An 18,476-nucleotide genomic window follows, 5' to 3' on the forward strand; every position below is an offset into this window, starting at 1 on the left:
GAGGTTACCTGGGGGTCAGAAGTTATTCATATGTGCTTTCAAACGGGATGTAAGAGAAAATTGGCTGCACACCTTTTTGGGGCATGATTTTAGCAGTCTTTTTGTTCCCTTATCTCCTAGATTATCTCTTAAAAAAATCAAATGGTTGTTCTTGCTCTGACAGCTATAACTAATTTTTTCCCAGACAAAATTATATTGGCTGTTACTGGTTACCTTTAAAAAACTTCCAAAGATAGAGTGATCCTCTAAAAGAATATTTATTTTTATTTAAAAAATATAATACATCAAAGAGAAGCAGTTACACTTTAAACAAGACATAAAACCTTTTCATTGAATTCAGAAGGAGGATAATTTGCTTTAGTTCACTGTCACTCTGGATGCCAAGAAGAAGAACAATTTCCATTTTATTCCTCTGTGAGCATCAGAAATAAAGATGAGAAATTTTAGTTATAAGTGAAGTCTTAGAGTTTTAATTTTATTCAGAAACTAAAACTTCCTCAGTACAATACCTTTTCTTCATTTTTTTCCACATCCTGTGGAAGTCCTGAATTCAGGGATGTTCTTACATTTACCGAATGTTAAGGATTGAATGTTTGTGTCCTCCCCAAATTTATATGTTGAAATCAAAATCCACTTCCAATGTGATAGTATTAGGAACTGAGGCCTTTGAGAGATAATTAGGTCATGACGGTGGAGCCCTCATGAATGAGATTAGTGCTCTTATAAAAGGGACCCCAAAAGAGCTCACTCCTGTCTTTATACCATGGGAGGATATGAGTTTGCAACCCTGAGGAGAGCTCTCACCAGAACGTGATCATGCTGGCACTTTGATCTTAGACTTCCAGGCTCTAGGTTGTGAGAAATAAATTTGTGTTATTTATTAGCCACCCAGTCTATAGTATTTTATTATGGCAGCTTGAACTGATGAACACACTGAATTTGCTTCTTCAGGTCAACTCCACTATGGTTTAAAAATAATTTATTTTCTCATCTACTCTCTGCAGATTTCTTCACATAATAATTGTTCTATGGCTACCTTATTCATTTTGGAAATTTTGCTTACTTTTTTGTTTACATTCATAATAAAAAATTCCTGACAAAATTTAAAATATTCAACAGAAACCAGTATATTATACAATAATTAGTTATTACTAAGTAATAAACAACTGTTTACACTGATAATGAAAATAAAAAACCAACACAAATATGGCAGATCCTCATTTTCTAAAGAAATATATCTTTATTGACTTTTTCCATTTTGTTACAAAGCAGTTAAAAAATTCATCCTTGAACTTGCATGCTGTTCAATGTTATGAGGCTGCCTCCTTATGAGACTGTCAGTGGGGCTGTAGTAAGTTTCCTTAAGCACCACAGAAGATAATCATTGCTTTGTCCCACTTTTACAGAAAAGAATCCAAGTTTCATTGGATAGAGTATGCTTAGCTCTCTTGAAGAAGACCAGTTTAGTGGATTAATGTATAATTTACATACAGTAATAAAGACAAACTTTGAATCTTTACAGATTAAATGCCCACTTTATACCATGGTGTAATTGTTTGAATTATTGGTGAGTGTACAGCATATAGATGTAGATGTACTAGATACGTCTATAAATAAAATAGTGCTTTATTGTAACAATACTCTTTGGCTGATTTAAATGCCTATAGTGGACTCTTAAAAGACTAAAAAGAAAATGGCCCCACTATTATTGTCAATCTTAACACTGAGCTTGTGCGGAAGGTTCCTATACTGTTGACTGTTAGCATCTCCAGGTCCACGATATATTCTCTTGGTCCTGATAACGACTTCACCAGCACAAGCATTGCACTTACAGGACTTGTTTGCTAAAATAAAAGAAAAAAGAGGGAGGGAGAGGAGAATTTTTCTTGAATTGCAATTTCATTATTTGTGAGTATACCTAATCCTATAAGAATTAGGGGAAGAATTTTGAGGGTAGAATAAAAGTCACTACTTAACTCCGTCTTGGTTTCAATCTTTCTTGTTTCTTTTTCCCTTGTCCACACAATAGTCATTACTTCCAAGTTACAGGGACCTGCTTTTCTGATAGTTCTGTGTTTTCTATACATCCCTCAGTATTAATTTTTCTCTTCACTTTTATTGATAGTACCAGTCTTTATAGAGACTGTAGTTCAGGTGAGAATGTGATAATGTTTGAACTGTTAAACAAAATTATCATCTTTCACTTCTTAGCATTATGTATTTGTTTACATTCTAGTAGGTGAAGAGACATGTAAATAGTTAATTTCAATAGAATATAGCAAATGCTAAGATATATGAGGTTATGTAGGGTATGTATGAAGATACACTAGGTGAAAAATACAGGGGAAAAGAGGAGGGACCCTAAAGCATTGAGGAAAGGCTTTTGAATGTGTGAGGATAGTCACCAAAGATAACTGGAAGTTTTGTTAAGAAGTGTGTTCAGGAGAACTGAATGCAGTTTCATTCTGATGAAGAATGTGATGAGTGCTGGAGAGTAGAAGCAGATGAGTTTGGAGGGGTAGGTTAGTAGATGTGCGAATCTGAATGCCAGAGGAAAGCAGGGATAGAGACAGAAGATTAGGATTTAGCAGTCACTTCAATGAGTGTACACTAAACTAAGGGACAGAATGTATGTGCGATAAGGCTGGATCTGGGAGAAGCCAATATTTAAGGAGTAGGCAGAGGAGAAGCCATTGAAGGAAGCTGAGAAGAAGCAGATGATTAAATGGGAAACAAATGAATGGCCAGCAGTGTCCAACAGAGTAGTGAGGCTGAGGGAGACTGGAACTGAAAAACGCCCCCTGGATTTAGCAGTGTGGATGTCATTGGTGGCTTTTTTTTTTCAGAGCAACTTCAGTAGGGTAATGGGAACAGAAGATAGAAAGGTGACCAGGAGGTGAGAAAGCAGAGACTGTGTTTACAGGCTGTGCTTTAAGAACGTTGGCTGGGAAAGGAGAGGAGAACAATGGCAACATCTAGAGGGAGGCAGGTTGAAAACGTAGGAGGTAAATGGGAGTTCGATGGAGCAAGGTTCTAGAGGAGATGGAAGGAAAAATACAGGTGGTGGATTGGCCTTGATTGACAGAAGTGAAACCTCATCTTGGAAAAACTCAAGGGAGAAGGTAAGAAGGGGACACATGAACTTAAATTTGCAGGGGTGAGTGGGAAATTCAGGTAATTCATGTCTGTTGGTCTCAGTGGTTTCAGAAAAGTAGGGGAAGGATCCAAACTTAAAGCATGTACAAACTGAACTCACCTTCCTCTCCACACTGGTTCCTTCTTCCCTATCTTAATAAATGGCACCACCACCATTTACTATTGCTTAAGGCAGAAACTTATCTTTGGAGGTTATCTTTGGTGATTCCTCCTCCTCCTCTTCCCCATAGCAAATGACTTACCAACTCATATAGTTCTTCCTATATCTTCATAAATCTGTTCACTGTTTTTGGACCCACTGCTACCACTACCACACTAGTACTGCATCTCTTGAACTACTAACTAGTCGTTTCATTTCTATTCTTGTCCTACTCCAATCCAGGCTCTGCATTGGCATCATTTTTAACATGAAAATCCAATAGCAACTTCTCTACCTGAATCCTTAATATGATCCCTAAGGCTCTGCTCATCTCTCTAGGCTTCTCTCAAGCCACTCCACTGACAGAACTTGGAGTTTCAGACCAACTGGACTGCTTTTTATTCCTTCTATTTGCTAGTCTTTAATTGCTAGTCTTCAGCGTACGTCCACTTCTTTCAGGAGGCTTCCAGACCATTCCTATCTTCTTAGCAGTTGACCTGTTAGGCATCCAAGCGCACTTGCAACTCCCTATTGTAACATTCAGCATAACTGAGTGCTCAGTATCTTGACTATGACTTCCACTGGGGTAGGGATTGGCTTGGTTTCATTCACTGTTGTGTCTCTAGAATCCAGCAGGATTACCTTGAAGGTAATAGTAATTCCTTGAAGGCTTTGGTTGAATTAATTCTTTCATTTAAAAATATTTTTTGAGCCCCTGCCAAGTGCCGGGTACATTCCATGTGCTGAGTATAGAAGAGTGAATCAACAGGGGAAGTCTGTTTTCATTACACCCATACTGTAGTGCATGACATAGACCAATGAATACTATGCAAAGTGGTGATAAAGGCTATGAAGAAAATAGGCTCAGTAAGGCATAGATACTGGGTGGTATGGGTGGGGAGGATGGTATTCTGCCTTCTAGTTTGTGTACTACTTCTTTATAATATGTCCCCTTTTCCAGGGAAGAAGGTTTTCTCAGTATTCTCTGAAAAGGAATATAAGTAAAATCCTATATCTTAGAATCTTCAAAGACCAGGTCCAGTATCATGACCACCAAAAAACATTCTTTGTCTATTCCAGCCAACATTAATTCTTTGATGTCTTGGACCACGGAATTAGACATAAAATTGCTCCCTTTCCCTGCCCAAAGGTGTTAACTTTCGCCATACAGCAATATTTAAAGCTGTTTAAAATAAGTGTGTATTACATACACTTCACATCGGTCTGAGGGTACAGTAGGTGCTTAATTAAGGCCTGATGATTGACTCATGCCTTCTACACAGGTGGGTTTTCAGTGGAGAAATTTTGTAGCATTTAACCCCACTACTTTTTGAATTACGTGATAAGAAATAATCTTAGAATGGCTTTTTATTTCAAATAATTTTTGTTTTAAATAATTTAAAATTTAGTCTGGGATTACAAAAATTGGCAATGTTTTATATCACTTATGGGAAAAAAAGATTTTACTTGAGAAAAACACTGTGAGAATTTATATTTGAAAATATCAAGTCGATAAATGCACTGATATGAATCATAAAACATTTAAACTGCTATGTTTATTGCAAGGAAAATAACATGCTGGAACTTTGCTTAACTGTCGATTATGCTAGAAATTTTATTTTCTTAAACTATAGCTGAAAGTTCAAAATGGAAAGTTATTTTTTAAAAAGATTTTGAGATGAACCTGTTTTATTGCCATGGGTTACAAATAATGTCATTTGTTTGGGTTAGAATTATTAAATTGGTATTATCTGAACTGTGTGAAATTCATTTAGAGTAAACTTCTTACAAATATCTAGTATATCTCAAATTGAAAGCATCAAATGTTAAAGAAGTTTATTCTTAGCTGCTAGAAAAAAAGAATAGCAATAGATTTGGGGTTGGATTTTTTCTCTTCAGAAGTTGGTCATAAGAAATTAATCATTTCTAATTTACTGGCAAAGAAACAGAATCACATAATTCTGGAGTTGGAAAGGAACTTAAAATATCAAAGAACAGGATAAACATGTAAACATTAAAAATCTGTAAACTTCACCACAAAGATGAATTTCCCAATTTACTTTTCATGTTCTCAAAATGAAATATTGACTTTAAAATTTGGTTAAAAATGAAGAGTGCCCAAAGGAGTTTTGAGAAAATTGTAACTGGATGAATAACATCCTTAGCGTGAAATAGTTACCGTAACCCTGCAAACTGCTTGGTGGGGTGCCATCATTTTCACATGAAGTGGTGAGCCGTATTTGAAATATGTCAGAATTTTAACCTAAAATGAACTTTTTGAGCCTTTGCAGGGGGCCTGGAAGGCTGAGGCATCAGATTCAGGGAGATCTGCTCGGAAGCCCTTGGAAGGATGAGGGGGTGGTGAGAGCCAGTTTAAAGGAAGAGAGGCAGGGGCATGGGGAAGCAAAGATAATCTAGGAGATACTGTGAAGAAAGAAATAGCAGAATTTAGAGAGAGATTTCATCTAGGCAGTGAAAGAAATGGAAAACACAAAGGTGACCTCACATTGTGTGCCTGGAGGTTTGGCAACAATGGTACAACTCCTGGCACATTTGGTGCAGGGGGTTGGGGTCATTTTTCAGGGACTTCCAGGTTTCAGTTTTAGTGTGAATGGAAATAATTTTGCAGGTGTGACAAGGAATTTATAGTTTCTGAAAAGTTCTCCAGGAATTAATTTTTATATGTACAATTGAATAACTATCACTGATTTGTGGTATCTATTTGGGGTATGTGTGTTTGTGTAGGCTTGTGTTTTGTAGGTCACACACAACTTCATTAGAGTCTTCAACTTGGTTTCTGAGTGACTTTAGAGAAGCTTCTAAATCTGAGTCTCACGTTTCTATAGAGATGGAGATGAAATGTTAGTATCTCTCTGACAGTGTTACCAAGGGGATTAAACGAGATAATGCACACAGGAAGACCTTACACAATGCTTGCACATAAAAACTCTTTAAATGTTAGCTTTCCTTCCAAGTGAATACCACCAAACAGCAACAGCAAACTTGCACTTTTCCCAACAACTATGGCTGCCCTCAGTGTACTCACTCTTAGGTAGAACTCTCCATTTTCATTTCCAGATTTAATCCGAAAAGTATTGATAGTATTGGCATAAATGGTTGTGGCCTGTATCTGGAAGATGTCTGACGGCACAGACCTATCAGATCGGATGCTCATGTATTTGTAGACTATGGACTGGGGAAGTTCTCGGCACACCGCACTTGAGACTGGGCAAACACATCGGCTGCAGAGAAAAACAGAAATATTTCCCAGTTTGGCTGGTAAGACCAGAAGCTTCCTGCTTTCAAAAGTTCTAATTTTCTCTTACTTCTCTGATGTTAGAATGTACGGATCTTGACAAGGATTTCGTGGGTAACAACGGAAGCCACCATGATAATTCCAACACATTTCATCTTCCCGACATTCATTTGTGGTCTCACACTCATTTATATCTGTAGACACATAGGGTAAAAGAATTTACTGATGTAAATAAATTGTGTAAGTGGCAGATTCAGGTTTGTAAGGTAAGAGGTATATGGGGATCTAGGTTAAATTTCATTTGTTTTTAGACACAAGACTGAGTAGGACTTGCATTTAATTCATTGCATTTAATTCAGGACAGATGTAGCTAAGTCATCCTAGACAGATTAGTATGTGTCATTTGATAATATTTTTTATCAAGCACCTATTGTTCATCTGTTGAATTCAAAGCCAAGTGTTAGCCATTGGCCATACTTATAAAAAAGTGAAAGAGGGGTGCCTGGGTGGCTCAGTCAGTTAAGCATCTGACTTCAGCTCAGGTCTTGATCTTGTGGTTCATGAGTTCGAGCCCCACATGGGGCTCTGTGCTACCAGCTGAGAGCCTGGAGGCTGCTTCGGATTCTGTGTCTCCCTCTCTCTCTGCCCCTTCCCTGCTTGCACACACACACACACACACACACACACACACACACACACCCCTCTCTACCTCTCTCAAAAATAAATAATAAACATTAAAAAAAAAAAGTGAAAGACACCAGTTCTTGCCCTTGGGTAGATTGTAATTTAGTTAAGAATACAGATATGGCAATAATTATAAAATAAAATGGAATTAAACAAGAGATAGATAAGTGCACTAGCAGATTAGAAGCGGAATAAATTCTGCCTGGAGGGTTAGAAGGCTTCAGGAAGGAAGAGGCATCTCCGTTTGGCCTTGAAGTGTGGTGGGTAGACAGGATTTTCACGGTTGGGGTAGGGAGGGTCTTCCAGGTTGAGAAAGCAGGAAGCAAAATCTATGGAGAGGGCATCTGAATGTGTGGCTCAGGAGTTCCCAAAAGAGGTGAGGCTTAGAGGTGTGGACATGCGGGTGGAGTACAGCATGCAGGTGGAGACTTGATGCTCTGGGAGTGAATGACACTGTCTGGAGGAAGCATAACACAAGAAGTGAAGCTGTGAAGTGTTCCACCTTGGGCAGCATAGATAGCTATTTAGAGACATTGTGTTAGAAGGGGAAGTAAAGAAGGGGCTCTGATGAGAGGCAACCCAGGAAGAGGCAGTGCGAGGAAGCCAGAAGGGAAGAGAGCCCCAGAAAAAGAGGGCCATAGAAAGGCCAGGCTGGACAAGGACTGGTTTTAGATTTGGGAATTAGGAGCCTTCGTATGACATCTGAGAGAACACTTTCACTGGAGAGCCATTATATTTACAACAACAACAGCAACGATGAAAATTATATTAATGTTAACATCCCTGGCTATGTCTATCTCCTGTTACATTTGAATAATGATTTAGATTTTATTCAATATAAGCCTTTCTGAATCATTCCTCCTCATAATCAGGTACGTTCATTCATTAACTTACTCATTCCATAAGTAATTTACTGAATCCCTGCTGCAAGCCAGCAATGGGCTAGTTGCTGGGATTTAATCTGTTTTTCCTATCAGAATCTCATACCTCATGTTCTTTTGGGGAGGCCTTTGTTGCTCTCTTCTTTGCATTATTGAAATCTACATGTTTGTCTTAACCCTTCCATTAGCCTATAAACCCCTTGAGGGCAGGGCTTTAGTATCCATCTTTATATCCCTTCATCACCTAGCATTAATGTAACTCAGGGGCACCTGGCTTTTAAGAAATATTAAATTGAACTAAGTTGTTCTTCACACAAATCATGTAGACATAGGTGAGAAAGATATTATCTCTATTTGACATGGAAGAAAAACAGATAAGGGTTAAGTAAGTTGCCCAAGTTCATACAGTTAGTGACAGGCATCTTTCCACTGTAAGGTACTGCATCCTCTAAATGCGCATAATTCCATGCCTTGTCTTTGGAGGAAAAAAAAAATGTATTTTTCCCTTCCAAACTGGCCAAAGCTATCTGGAACCCAAGAGAGACTGGAAGTTTCCAAGAGTTTCCAAGAGTCAGTTATAAGAAGTGTCTTCTTTTGGAGTGGCTATGGCTAAAGAAAGAATTTAGATCCCTTAGAAGAAATTACAATCAACTTGTCCTTTCAATATTCTTCACTCCTCTGAAAAATAAAGATTCTGTTTAGCTACAAGGAAAACTAAGACTGGTTTGTTATGTGGAGACCAAGAAGGGCAAAAGGAAACTTTATGTAATAATTTCATTTATTACTTCCATTAATTTAGAGCCTAACATAATTAACACCTTAATCATTCTGGAATGTTTTTCAGAAATTATTAATAGTATTAAAATATTTGATGAATGTGTGTCTGTGTGTATGTGTATTCTCTCTGTTTCTCTGTCTTTCTCCTTCTCTGTGGCCTCCCCCACCCCATCCAAACACACACAGTGTTTTCATTTTTGCAAGGCTGTGGAAATGAGAACAGTTATTTCATCCTCAAAATGAGCTTTTTGTGTAAAGGTAAGAATCTGAACTCTTTCGTTTTTACTTTAGTCTATGGACGATGTTGGGAAGAGATGATTTTAGTGGAGAAAACCAATTGCTTTGTACCTTAAAAGAATGTTAAGTCTCTCTCATAAAAAAATGTTTTTGGCTTAGCCAAACATTCTGGAGCTGCATATCTTCAAGATATAACACTCATGAATCCCTTATTTGCAATTCTAGTGCATTTTTCACCTTTCGTTGTAACTGAAATGTTTTCATATACTAGAGTAGGCAGGTAAGATTCCACTGTATGTTAATTTGCTTCTGTCTTTTGCTGAGGATCAAATCCATTTGTGATAAAAAACACATAGACATTTTTTTGCAGGACTCCAGGGAAATTGGTTAGGACATCCCACTGGCTAACATTTTCCTCCATGTAATATTCATGTTAAAAGTCTCAGTTAGGCTTTAAAAAATAAAATCATTGGAATGCAATGTTTTCCCACAATTAACATTAAAGTCCCCAGTAACCTGGAAAGGGGACTAAAGGAGTTCATTGTGCAATGAATGCCATTCTGATTATGCTCATATTTAGTAGATGGAGTCTAGTTGAATGGCCATATGCATACTATAAAACCGCAGGTCCTGGGTGTTCTAGTGAATTAATATTTTCCTATAAAATCATGATATAGACTGAGAATCCCTAGTGTCTCCTTTCCTTGGTCTTTTCCTTTCTTGAAGGATTTATTGCTCCTGTATGTCCTTTCTCAGTTCTGATTAAAAAGGACTCTCTAGAGAAGATTTGCTACTAGTCACTTACATGGCTAAGTACATGTTACAAGAACATCTTGGGGGTGCCTGGGTGGCTCAGTCGGTTAAGCATCTAATTCTTGATTTTGGCTCATGTCATGATCTCACTGTTTGTGAGATCGAGCCCTGCATTGGGCTCCACGCTATCAGTGCAGAGTCTGCTTGGGATTCTCTCTCTTCCTTTCTTTCTGCCCCTCCCCTGCTCGTTCTCTCTCCCCGCTCCATCAAAATAGATAAACTTAAAAAAATCTTGGATTGTAAGGCTTTATAGTTTATGTAAAGCTTTATAATTTTTATGTATATTATTTCATTTCATTCTCACAACTCCCTTTCCCAAAGTTAAGGGTCAAAGATTTTCATAATTTGTTCAGAATTACATAGAAGACTAGGACTCAGATTTTCTGTCTTCAAGTTTAGTTATTTTTTTTTTTTTTACTTGTTCACTGCTTTATGTAAATGTAGGGGTTTATACTAGCCTTTCTAGGATTATCTATACTTTTGGTTCTATCCAAGCAAATCTTTTCCCTGTTAAAGAAATTGTACGACATTGTAGCATTTGAGGTGTATAGGTGTGAAGATTACCTGAATGTTTATTTTAAAACTGGACCCTAGGATATTAGCTATTTTTGGATCTATAGTTTTTTTTTGCTGAAGAATTCAAGCTCATTTTAAGACACATGAGGCTGATTTTCTCAGTACCTAAATTACTACCCAATTTATAATCTTGGTATTTTAGAGAATTGAGACTAGTTTGAGGTTTGCCTAACCCACATATTAAGTTTATTCTCTGGACTCAAACTCATGGCAAGATATTTTAATAATTGAATCTTTTTGGGTTGGTGATTAAAAGGTGTGTATCATAGAGATTATATAGGCTATATAGAAGAGATATCAGTATTTTATTAAAATTACTTACATCTTAAGAAAGAAAAATAATTACTTTAAATTTCAAAAAAGTCAGTGGTAACTGAATAATATCCTTTTGATGAGATTTGCATAATGGATGATGAGCAAGGGAAAAAAGAGTTCAAATTATATGCAAGATGGAAAAAATGAAAGTCTATGGTAGAGAATCCTGTAACTCTGTCCCTGCTTTTCCTGGTTAAAAATGAACACTTAACAGATAGGAAAACAATAAGCTTACCTTGACATGTTCTACTTCTCACCACTTGGTATCCCTGGGGGCACATACACGAGAATTTCCCAGGTTCATTGACACACTGATATTGACACAGGTAGCTTGAGGTTCTGCATTCATCAATATCTGTTGAATTAGACAAGAGCAAGGACACAGAGTTGAAAAACGTACAGGTCACTACTTTGGTAATATTTTTAAAGATAAGGTAAGAGGGTAAAAATACTATAAACTCTAAAACAGAAATATAATACTTTATAAGAGGCTCAAAGGAAAATTATACAATATCAGCTCATTTCCCCTAGAACTTTGCCACTCATCTTACTCAATTATTGCTGAGAGTTTGGCAAATCTCAGACCTCACAATACTGACTGAACAGACTGAATGAATGAATTGGGAATTCAAGTGAAGACTGCTTTGTATTTCCCAATGGTGATGTCTTTGTAGTTTGCTCAGAAGGGCAGAAGCAGCTGTCCAGAGCCAGGCCCTTTTGGTTTTGAGCATAGTGGCATGATGTGAAACCTCTCCAGGTGGGGTATGACCTCTGTGGCCCCAAGTAAAGCTGGAAGGGAGTCAAAGACATCAAGTGTCAATGGCATTCCCCTCAGGATGTCTTATGCCTTTTGAATTGCACAGTGGAACACTCATGGGCAATGGACTCTGAAGGTCATCCTTCCAATTAAATGGCCCTCTTTTTACTCATGTGGAAAGCGAAGCCCAGGCAACTTAAGAAATGTGTGCCCAAGTCAAACAGTGGCAGGAATAAGACTACAGGACAGGTCTCTTGGTTTATATTCTAATGTTTCTGAATGTGATCATTTCTCCTCAGACTTAAGTGTGTGTACCAGTCATCTGGGATTCTTGTTAAATGCAGCCTCTAACTCACTAGGTCTGGTCTGGGGCCTGAGATCTCTATTTCTTGCAAGTAGAGAAAAGGAAGTGTCAATGCTGCTGGCCATCAGATCACTTTGAGAAGCGAGACACCAGAACACCCCTTCTAATTATTAGACCCAACCTGTATCTAATATTTCAGTTATTTTGTCCCTTCTCCTTTCTCTTGGTGACAAACTAAAAAGCCAATGTTATCACAGAACTTAATTAAAGAATAGAATTTCCATGGATAAAAATTTATTTTCATAAACAGGTACATAATTGGATAAAGCAGCAGAAAATATAGGGATTGAACTGCTATTGCAAATTATTTGGAAAATATTTCACCTTCACAGTTGAGCCTGTCACTGCTTAGTTCGTATCCTTGATTGCACTGACAGATGAATGAACCAAGAATGTTGTAGCATTGCTGAGCACATTGATTGCTGGCATCACATTCGTTTATATCTGAAAGGAAAAGTCATATACACTCATATATCTATGTCTTCAACCATATCCTTGCTCTTTTGTACCTATGTCATCTAACAATAAGTGAATAATTCCCTAGTTGGATTCTTTGCCCTGCAGAAGCTCACTGGAGAACATCCATTCAGGTTTCATATTTGTTGGAATAACTTCAAACATCTGCCATACACTTCTTTTAGAAATACCAGAATATTTCTTTCTGGGGATGACAGTTAGTTTTGTGTTTGATGAGTCTTTCCAAAAGAATTTAATGATTCTAATAAATATACATTCCAGCATCTATTTTCTTTTATTGTTGTTCAAATGCAAAGTGCCAAGTCTATAAATAATTGATATAAGACATTTGTACTGATACAGTCTCTCAGCATGCTGTGGTGAAGATTTATCTGTGCTATTTATTACTTTTTAAATGGGTTCTGTTAAATTCCATTACAATTATAGCATAAGCTGTTGAGACCCATACAGAGTTTTGCAATGCTCCAAGGCACTGAAAATGTTGTGAAAAGGCATTTTTCCTGCACTAGATTCTTTCCATGTCATGCCAATCTTAAAATTTGTGCCATGACACTGCATTCTGAAAGGGGAGAAGAAGCATGTAAAAATCAGATGCACTTTCAGTGGAAAGTTTATGTACTTGAACTTGCAGTAACCCTTTGGCACCTTCAGCATTTATATCACACACTGCTGACTAATTGGTGTGCGTGTATCAGTTGATCTGTAGTTTTTTATATTTTTGATAAACCCACAGAGGACAACTAAAAACCAACATTAACAAAGTTTCCATTCACATCTTGATGTGTTTTAAGAGACAAATTGGTTACTGTCTTTTCAGCTTTGTGCAGGGAAGATGATGGAAATCAGTTCACTCAAGAACACAGAAAAACTGGAAATAGAACAACATGGTATGACGTTTCCTTTTTTTGAAGATAGAAATCAGTCAGTATGGCAGCGCCCCACAAAGCTTACCTACACAGGTATAGTTGTTTGCGGCCAACTGAAACCCAGGACTGCACTGGCAATAAAATGATCCTGGTGTGTTCACGCATCTTTGGTGGCAATATGGAGGGATGGTGCATTCATCTATGTCTGGGTTATCAGGCACACACACAAAGAGAACCAAATTATTAACTATCCATAGTTGTTAGCTCTTAAGTTCTCAGCAGGACATTATCTAGGAAACCTAGCTGGAGAAAATCTCCCTTAAAATAATTGTCCCTATCTTTTTAAATTAGTGTTTGTGTTTTAAATATACTCTGCATTCTGCAGCTGAGTGAGATGTTAGAAACAAAGACTTCATAAAGCTGGTTGAGTGGGTTGAGATTTAAAGACAGAAGAGTAATTATGACTATTTCACATATATATGAGTGTTAGTTTGGGGATCTAAAAAATTATTTGTAACGGTAAAAGTAAAAAACTGCAGAAGAATCGAGCGATGTAGCATCATCTAAGCGACAGGAGGTGTGGTCTGCTGCTCAGCTGGTTACATTGGCGAAGTCACATAAACGTCTGGTATCTCGGTTTTTTCTTTTGTAAAATGTGGATAGTAATACTTGCTATGTGTATCTTAGGAAGTTTCTGTGAGAATCAAATGAAAGAATGCCATGGAAGGAATAGGACGCTACACAAATTACCTCTTGAGAGTGACCTCTGACACATTGATGAAGTGTTCCAGGCTGTGTTCTTCTCAGATAAATATTTCCAACTATAAAATGCTCAGCTGAGAACTTGCAGAGTAGGATTAACATCTTAGAAGCATAATAAAATTTCATTAACTCTATGCTTTGTGACAATTCTAACATGGAGTGTGTGATTTAAAATAACAATTATGCACGTACTATGTAAGACCATGTAGTGACACTAACTTCTGATAAAAAACAAAAACAAAACAATAATGCTGAACCCTTCTACCTAAAACTATGGAAGGCAGTATGCTCAAGTGGCCTCAGGATAACCTGAATTGGAATCTTTGTTCTGGCAATTACTAGCATGGTCTTAACCTCTCAAAGCTTCCATTTCCTCCTCTGTAAGTGATAATACTACAATATGGGTCGACTTGGGAGGATAACATGAAATTATGTAGGCAAACTTTCTTGCGCAAAATGGGTAAAAATAAATGGCAGCTATTATTAATAAGCTGCAAAATAGATTTGATTTCACTTGAATATTGAAATAAAAGGTAATGATATTGACATGGCTTTCTACCTCATTTATTGAGGTGTCTGCTCAAATGTCACTTCAGGGAGGCCATCTCTGCCCATTCATATAAAATAGCTTCTTCTGCCCTATCTGTCCCCTTTTCCTACTTTATATTTCTTTGTAGCCATTGATACTCCTTGGGATTGTGTTATGTGTTTATTTGCCTTTTGTCTGTCTCCCTCACTATAATGCATGGCAAATAAGACCTGTATCCTTTTGAGGCAAAGGTAAAGTATTTTTTGTCTGTTCACTGCTGTGTGCTTAATACCTGGAACAGGGTCTGGCATAGTAGGTGCTCAATAAACATTAGTTGAATGAGTGTAGACTTCATACTAATTAAGAGCAATTTTAGCGTGGTTCTTCCTAGTACCCAGTATTATAGCCAGGTGCCAGTATTGACAGTTAGTTTCTATAAATGGTATCTTCTAATAGCTCCATGAGGGCCGTGATTCTGTAAACTGTGTTTGGTCACCATGATGGCCCAGCACTTAGAACAGTATGTGGTATATAGTCAGCCCTCAGTCAACCCTCAGTAATACTTGATGTATGTCTTCTCAACCAGTAAGCATCTACCGAATCACTGTTATTTGCAAGTGCTGTGTTTGGCACTGATGGTTTTTAATGATGATAAATACATGTACATTGTACCTTGTCTAGCATGGAAGAAAGGCATGAAAACATATTACTGCATGGAATGATAAGATCAACAATAAGAAAGCTACACAAGGTACAGAGAGAGCACCACTCTACTCAAGGTGTGGCCTGCTGACCACTGCTGATCCATGGACTATTTGGACGAGTCCACGACAAATCAGTACAGAAATTCAGAATATGTGTTTAGGAATAGCAATTTGGTATTGCCACAACATTTTTATTGTATTTTACAGTAGTATTGATCTGTAACAGACTAGAAATTTACAAAAAAAGATCCATCAAGGGGCACCTGGGTGGCTCAGTAGTTAAGCCTCCTACTTTGGCTCAGAGGTCATGATCTCACAGTTCATTGGTTTGAGCCCCGCGTCAGGTTCTGTGCTGACAGCGTGGAACCTGGGGCCTGCTTCCAGTTCTGTGTCTCCCTCTCTCTCTCTGCCTGCCCTCACCCTCCCACCCCCCCTCACACTGTCTCTCTTTCAAAAATAAATAAACATTAAAAAAAAAGATCCATCAAAGTTTGAGAAGTACTGACAAAGAGGAGGGAGTAACTAATCATATCTGGGTAAATCATGGAAGACTTCTCAGAAGAAGTAACCCTGAGCTGGGATTTGGAAATTGAATAGGAGTTTGCCAGGGGTGCATGTTCCTGGTGCTGAAAGAGCTTATGTACAGACACTAAGGTGTGACATTGTGTGATGTATGTGCGGAACTATAACTAGTGGACAGGACTGAAGTGTAATATTTTGTGGGGGAGGGGAGGTATTGATACCACAGAGGATCTGATGGAAGAAGATCTTATATGTTCTATTGACGAATGTAGAGTTGGTTCTGTGGGTGAGGGGAACACCAGGGCAGCCCCATGATTAGATCTGAATTTAAGAATGTTTCTTCCTGCCATATCATATAGGGCTATAAGAATACATTTTATTTTTAATTGTTCCCATAGTAGGTTGAGTTAGTTCTGTTTCTATACCTTTTATACCCTAAGGTGTTTATTCTCCTGACTAATCCAGTGGGCAAAACTTTGGTGCCTGTGGAGTTTTCCACACAGTCTTTTCCTAAATCACAGCTTCAGTCCCACAAATTCTGGGCCTTTCTCAGAGGCTGGGCACCAATCCCAGCACCTGGGCACAACCCCATGGCAGGCAGAACTGGGCCAGGGCCCATGAGGAGCTCAGTGTTGACATCCTGATGTCAACAGCCAGCATTCTCAGGCGAAAATTGATGCTAGCTCCCTGTCCCCACATTCTTATCCTCTGTTACTAAGAGAAAAGAAGTACTCTCCACTGATGTATGGTAAAAGCGGTATGTAAATCAATGTCAATATCATATGAATGCAATTGACACAGGGAGTCAATTTAGAAAGTTTCATTCCTGGTGCTGGACCTCATGACTGATCCCAGAACACATTTACTTTTTACTGTTTACTTCTTATTTGCCAGTCAGCCTCCTCATACTATGTTCTTACAGTCATTCAAAAAAAAAAAAATGCACAGAGCATCTACTTGGCAGGCACTCTTCAGAGACTGGGGAGACAGCAATGACACAAACCAGATCTGGCCCCTGCCCTCAGGTAGCTCAAGTAGAGCTCTCAAGTAGAGGCACATGCTATACTTGGCTTTGCGTTCCCAGCACTGCACCCACTTGCAACATAAAGAATGTTTAGTACATGTCTGTTAACTCATCACATAATGATAGTACACAGCTATTCCACCCAGGACCAGGCGCTGTTCTAAGCACTCCCACATGTGAGCTCCTGAGGTAGGGGCTAGTATTATCTCCATACCACAAAGGAAAAAAGTAAACACACAGCCTATGTAAGTCACTTGTGAAGAGCCTCAAAGTGAGTTGGGGGTACAGCTGGGATTTGAACCTCACCATTTGCCCTATAAGCTATGCTATTTTATGAACCAGTGAATAAGGTTCATATCATCAGTGTTTTAGTGCTATGGGCCCCAAACAGCTAATTTAAAATGATCTCCTTGGTTGCTTTTGTGGTCCCATCCATATGCCAAATTTATGCTTTTGCTTAGTCTACCACGTAACTGACACTTTATACCCGGAATATGCTCACCCTTTAGGTTAACTCTTTCTCATTAATGTGGAAAACGGATCAGTAGTTAATGAAAGAATAAGCAGTTGTTAGCCATCATTCTCCAAATAAATATGAGTGCTTTGTTTTGAATGACTGAGGTTTAAGCAAGTAAGAGGTTTAGGACAGGATTTTGCTTATTGTTCTGCTGTACTTACCTACACACTGCTCTCCCCGCTTCTGGTACCCCGGGGGGCACTGACAGGCGAAGGAGCCTCGTAAATTGATGCACACTTGGTCAGCTCTACAGTTGTGAGTCCCTGCAGTGCACTCGTCTATGTCTGTTAAAAGGTAGCACAGAGTTTGAGTTGGTTGGGCAGATGTTGCTATCTCCCCCATTTAAAAAAAACTGAAGTATGGTTGACACGTAAGTTACACGAGTTTCAGGAATACAACATAGTGATTCAACAACCCCACACATTATGTTATACTCACCGTAAGTGTAGCTATCATCTGTCACCATACAATGCTATTATAATACCATTGACTATATGCCCTATGCTGAAATGCCATCATAGTTTCTTTTAAGGAAATAAAGTTTTTGCCCTATTCTTAAGATAATACTCTGTAATATTATTATATTGGGAATGTTTAAAATTATAAATGATTTCAAGTGTTCAGATAACAATTTTGTAGATGCCAGTGTGTACCTCTCAGATTTAACACATGCTAACATTTAGCTGTACTTGCCTTGGCTCACTTTATTTTCAGAAATGAACCATTTGAGATATAGCTAAAGCCTTACTGTATTCTCATCTCTTTACTCACCCACCTGCCACTATCTTGGTAGGTGTGAACCCTTCCCTGAGATGTTTTTTTTTACATTTATTACATAGATCTACATCCATTAGAACACACAATATTGTTTTGTGTTTTAAAGTGTAAATAAATTGTATAATACTTGCCTTTTCCATCCAATATATTGCATTTGAGATCATTATGTTGTCAAATCTCTAAAAATCTGTCCAATAACCAGGTATAAATCAAATTTAATACTATGCATTTCCTGTTGCCTTTCCTTGCAAATTTCAAAATGCAAAGGATTCAACTAGATCATATTTGTCTAGGGGAGATAGACTGGTGTACTTTAAAATACATATTTTCCCAAAGCATTTAA

At 38.0% G+C, this 18,476-nt stretch overlaps 1 protein-coding gene across 2 annotated transcripts in view; it reads right to left on the minus strand.

Annotated features, from left to right (window-relative positions):
- Positions 1 to 241: 241 nt before the first annotated feature.
- The window catches only part of EFEMP1 (EGF containing fibulin extracellular matrix protein 1), a 60,568-nt gene continuing 42,333 nt past the window's right edge, over positions 242 to 18,476 (minus strand). For both annotated transcript variants that reach the window (XM_047853852.1, XM_047853854.1), the window contains 7 exons: positions 17,518 to 17,640; positions 13,384 to 13,503; positions 12,280 to 12,399; positions 11,070 to 11,189; positions 6,622 to 6,745; positions 6,342 to 6,537; positions 242 to 1,844 (listed from right to left, as the gene is read on the minus strand). In XM_047853852.1, the coding sequence (XP_047709808.1) occupies positions 1,683 to 1,844; positions 6,342 to 6,537; positions 6,622 to 6,745; positions 11,070 to 11,189; positions 12,280 to 12,399; positions 13,384 to 13,503; positions 17,518 to 17,640 (965 nt within the window). In that variant the 3' untranslated portion in view covers positions 242 to 1,682. The remainder of the gene's footprint in view (positions 1,845 to 6,341; positions 6,538 to 6,621; positions 6,746 to 11,069; positions 11,190 to 12,279; positions 12,400 to 13,383; positions 13,504 to 17,517; positions 17,641 to 18,476) is intronic.

Source organism: Prionailurus viverrinus, chromosome A3 (assembly GCF_022837055.1).
Source record: "Prionailurus viverrinus isolate Anna chromosome A3, UM_Priviv_1.0, whole genome shotgun sequence".
Classification (NCBI taxonomy): Eukaryota; Metazoa; Chordata; class Mammalia; order Carnivora; family Felidae; genus Prionailurus; species Prionailurus viverrinus.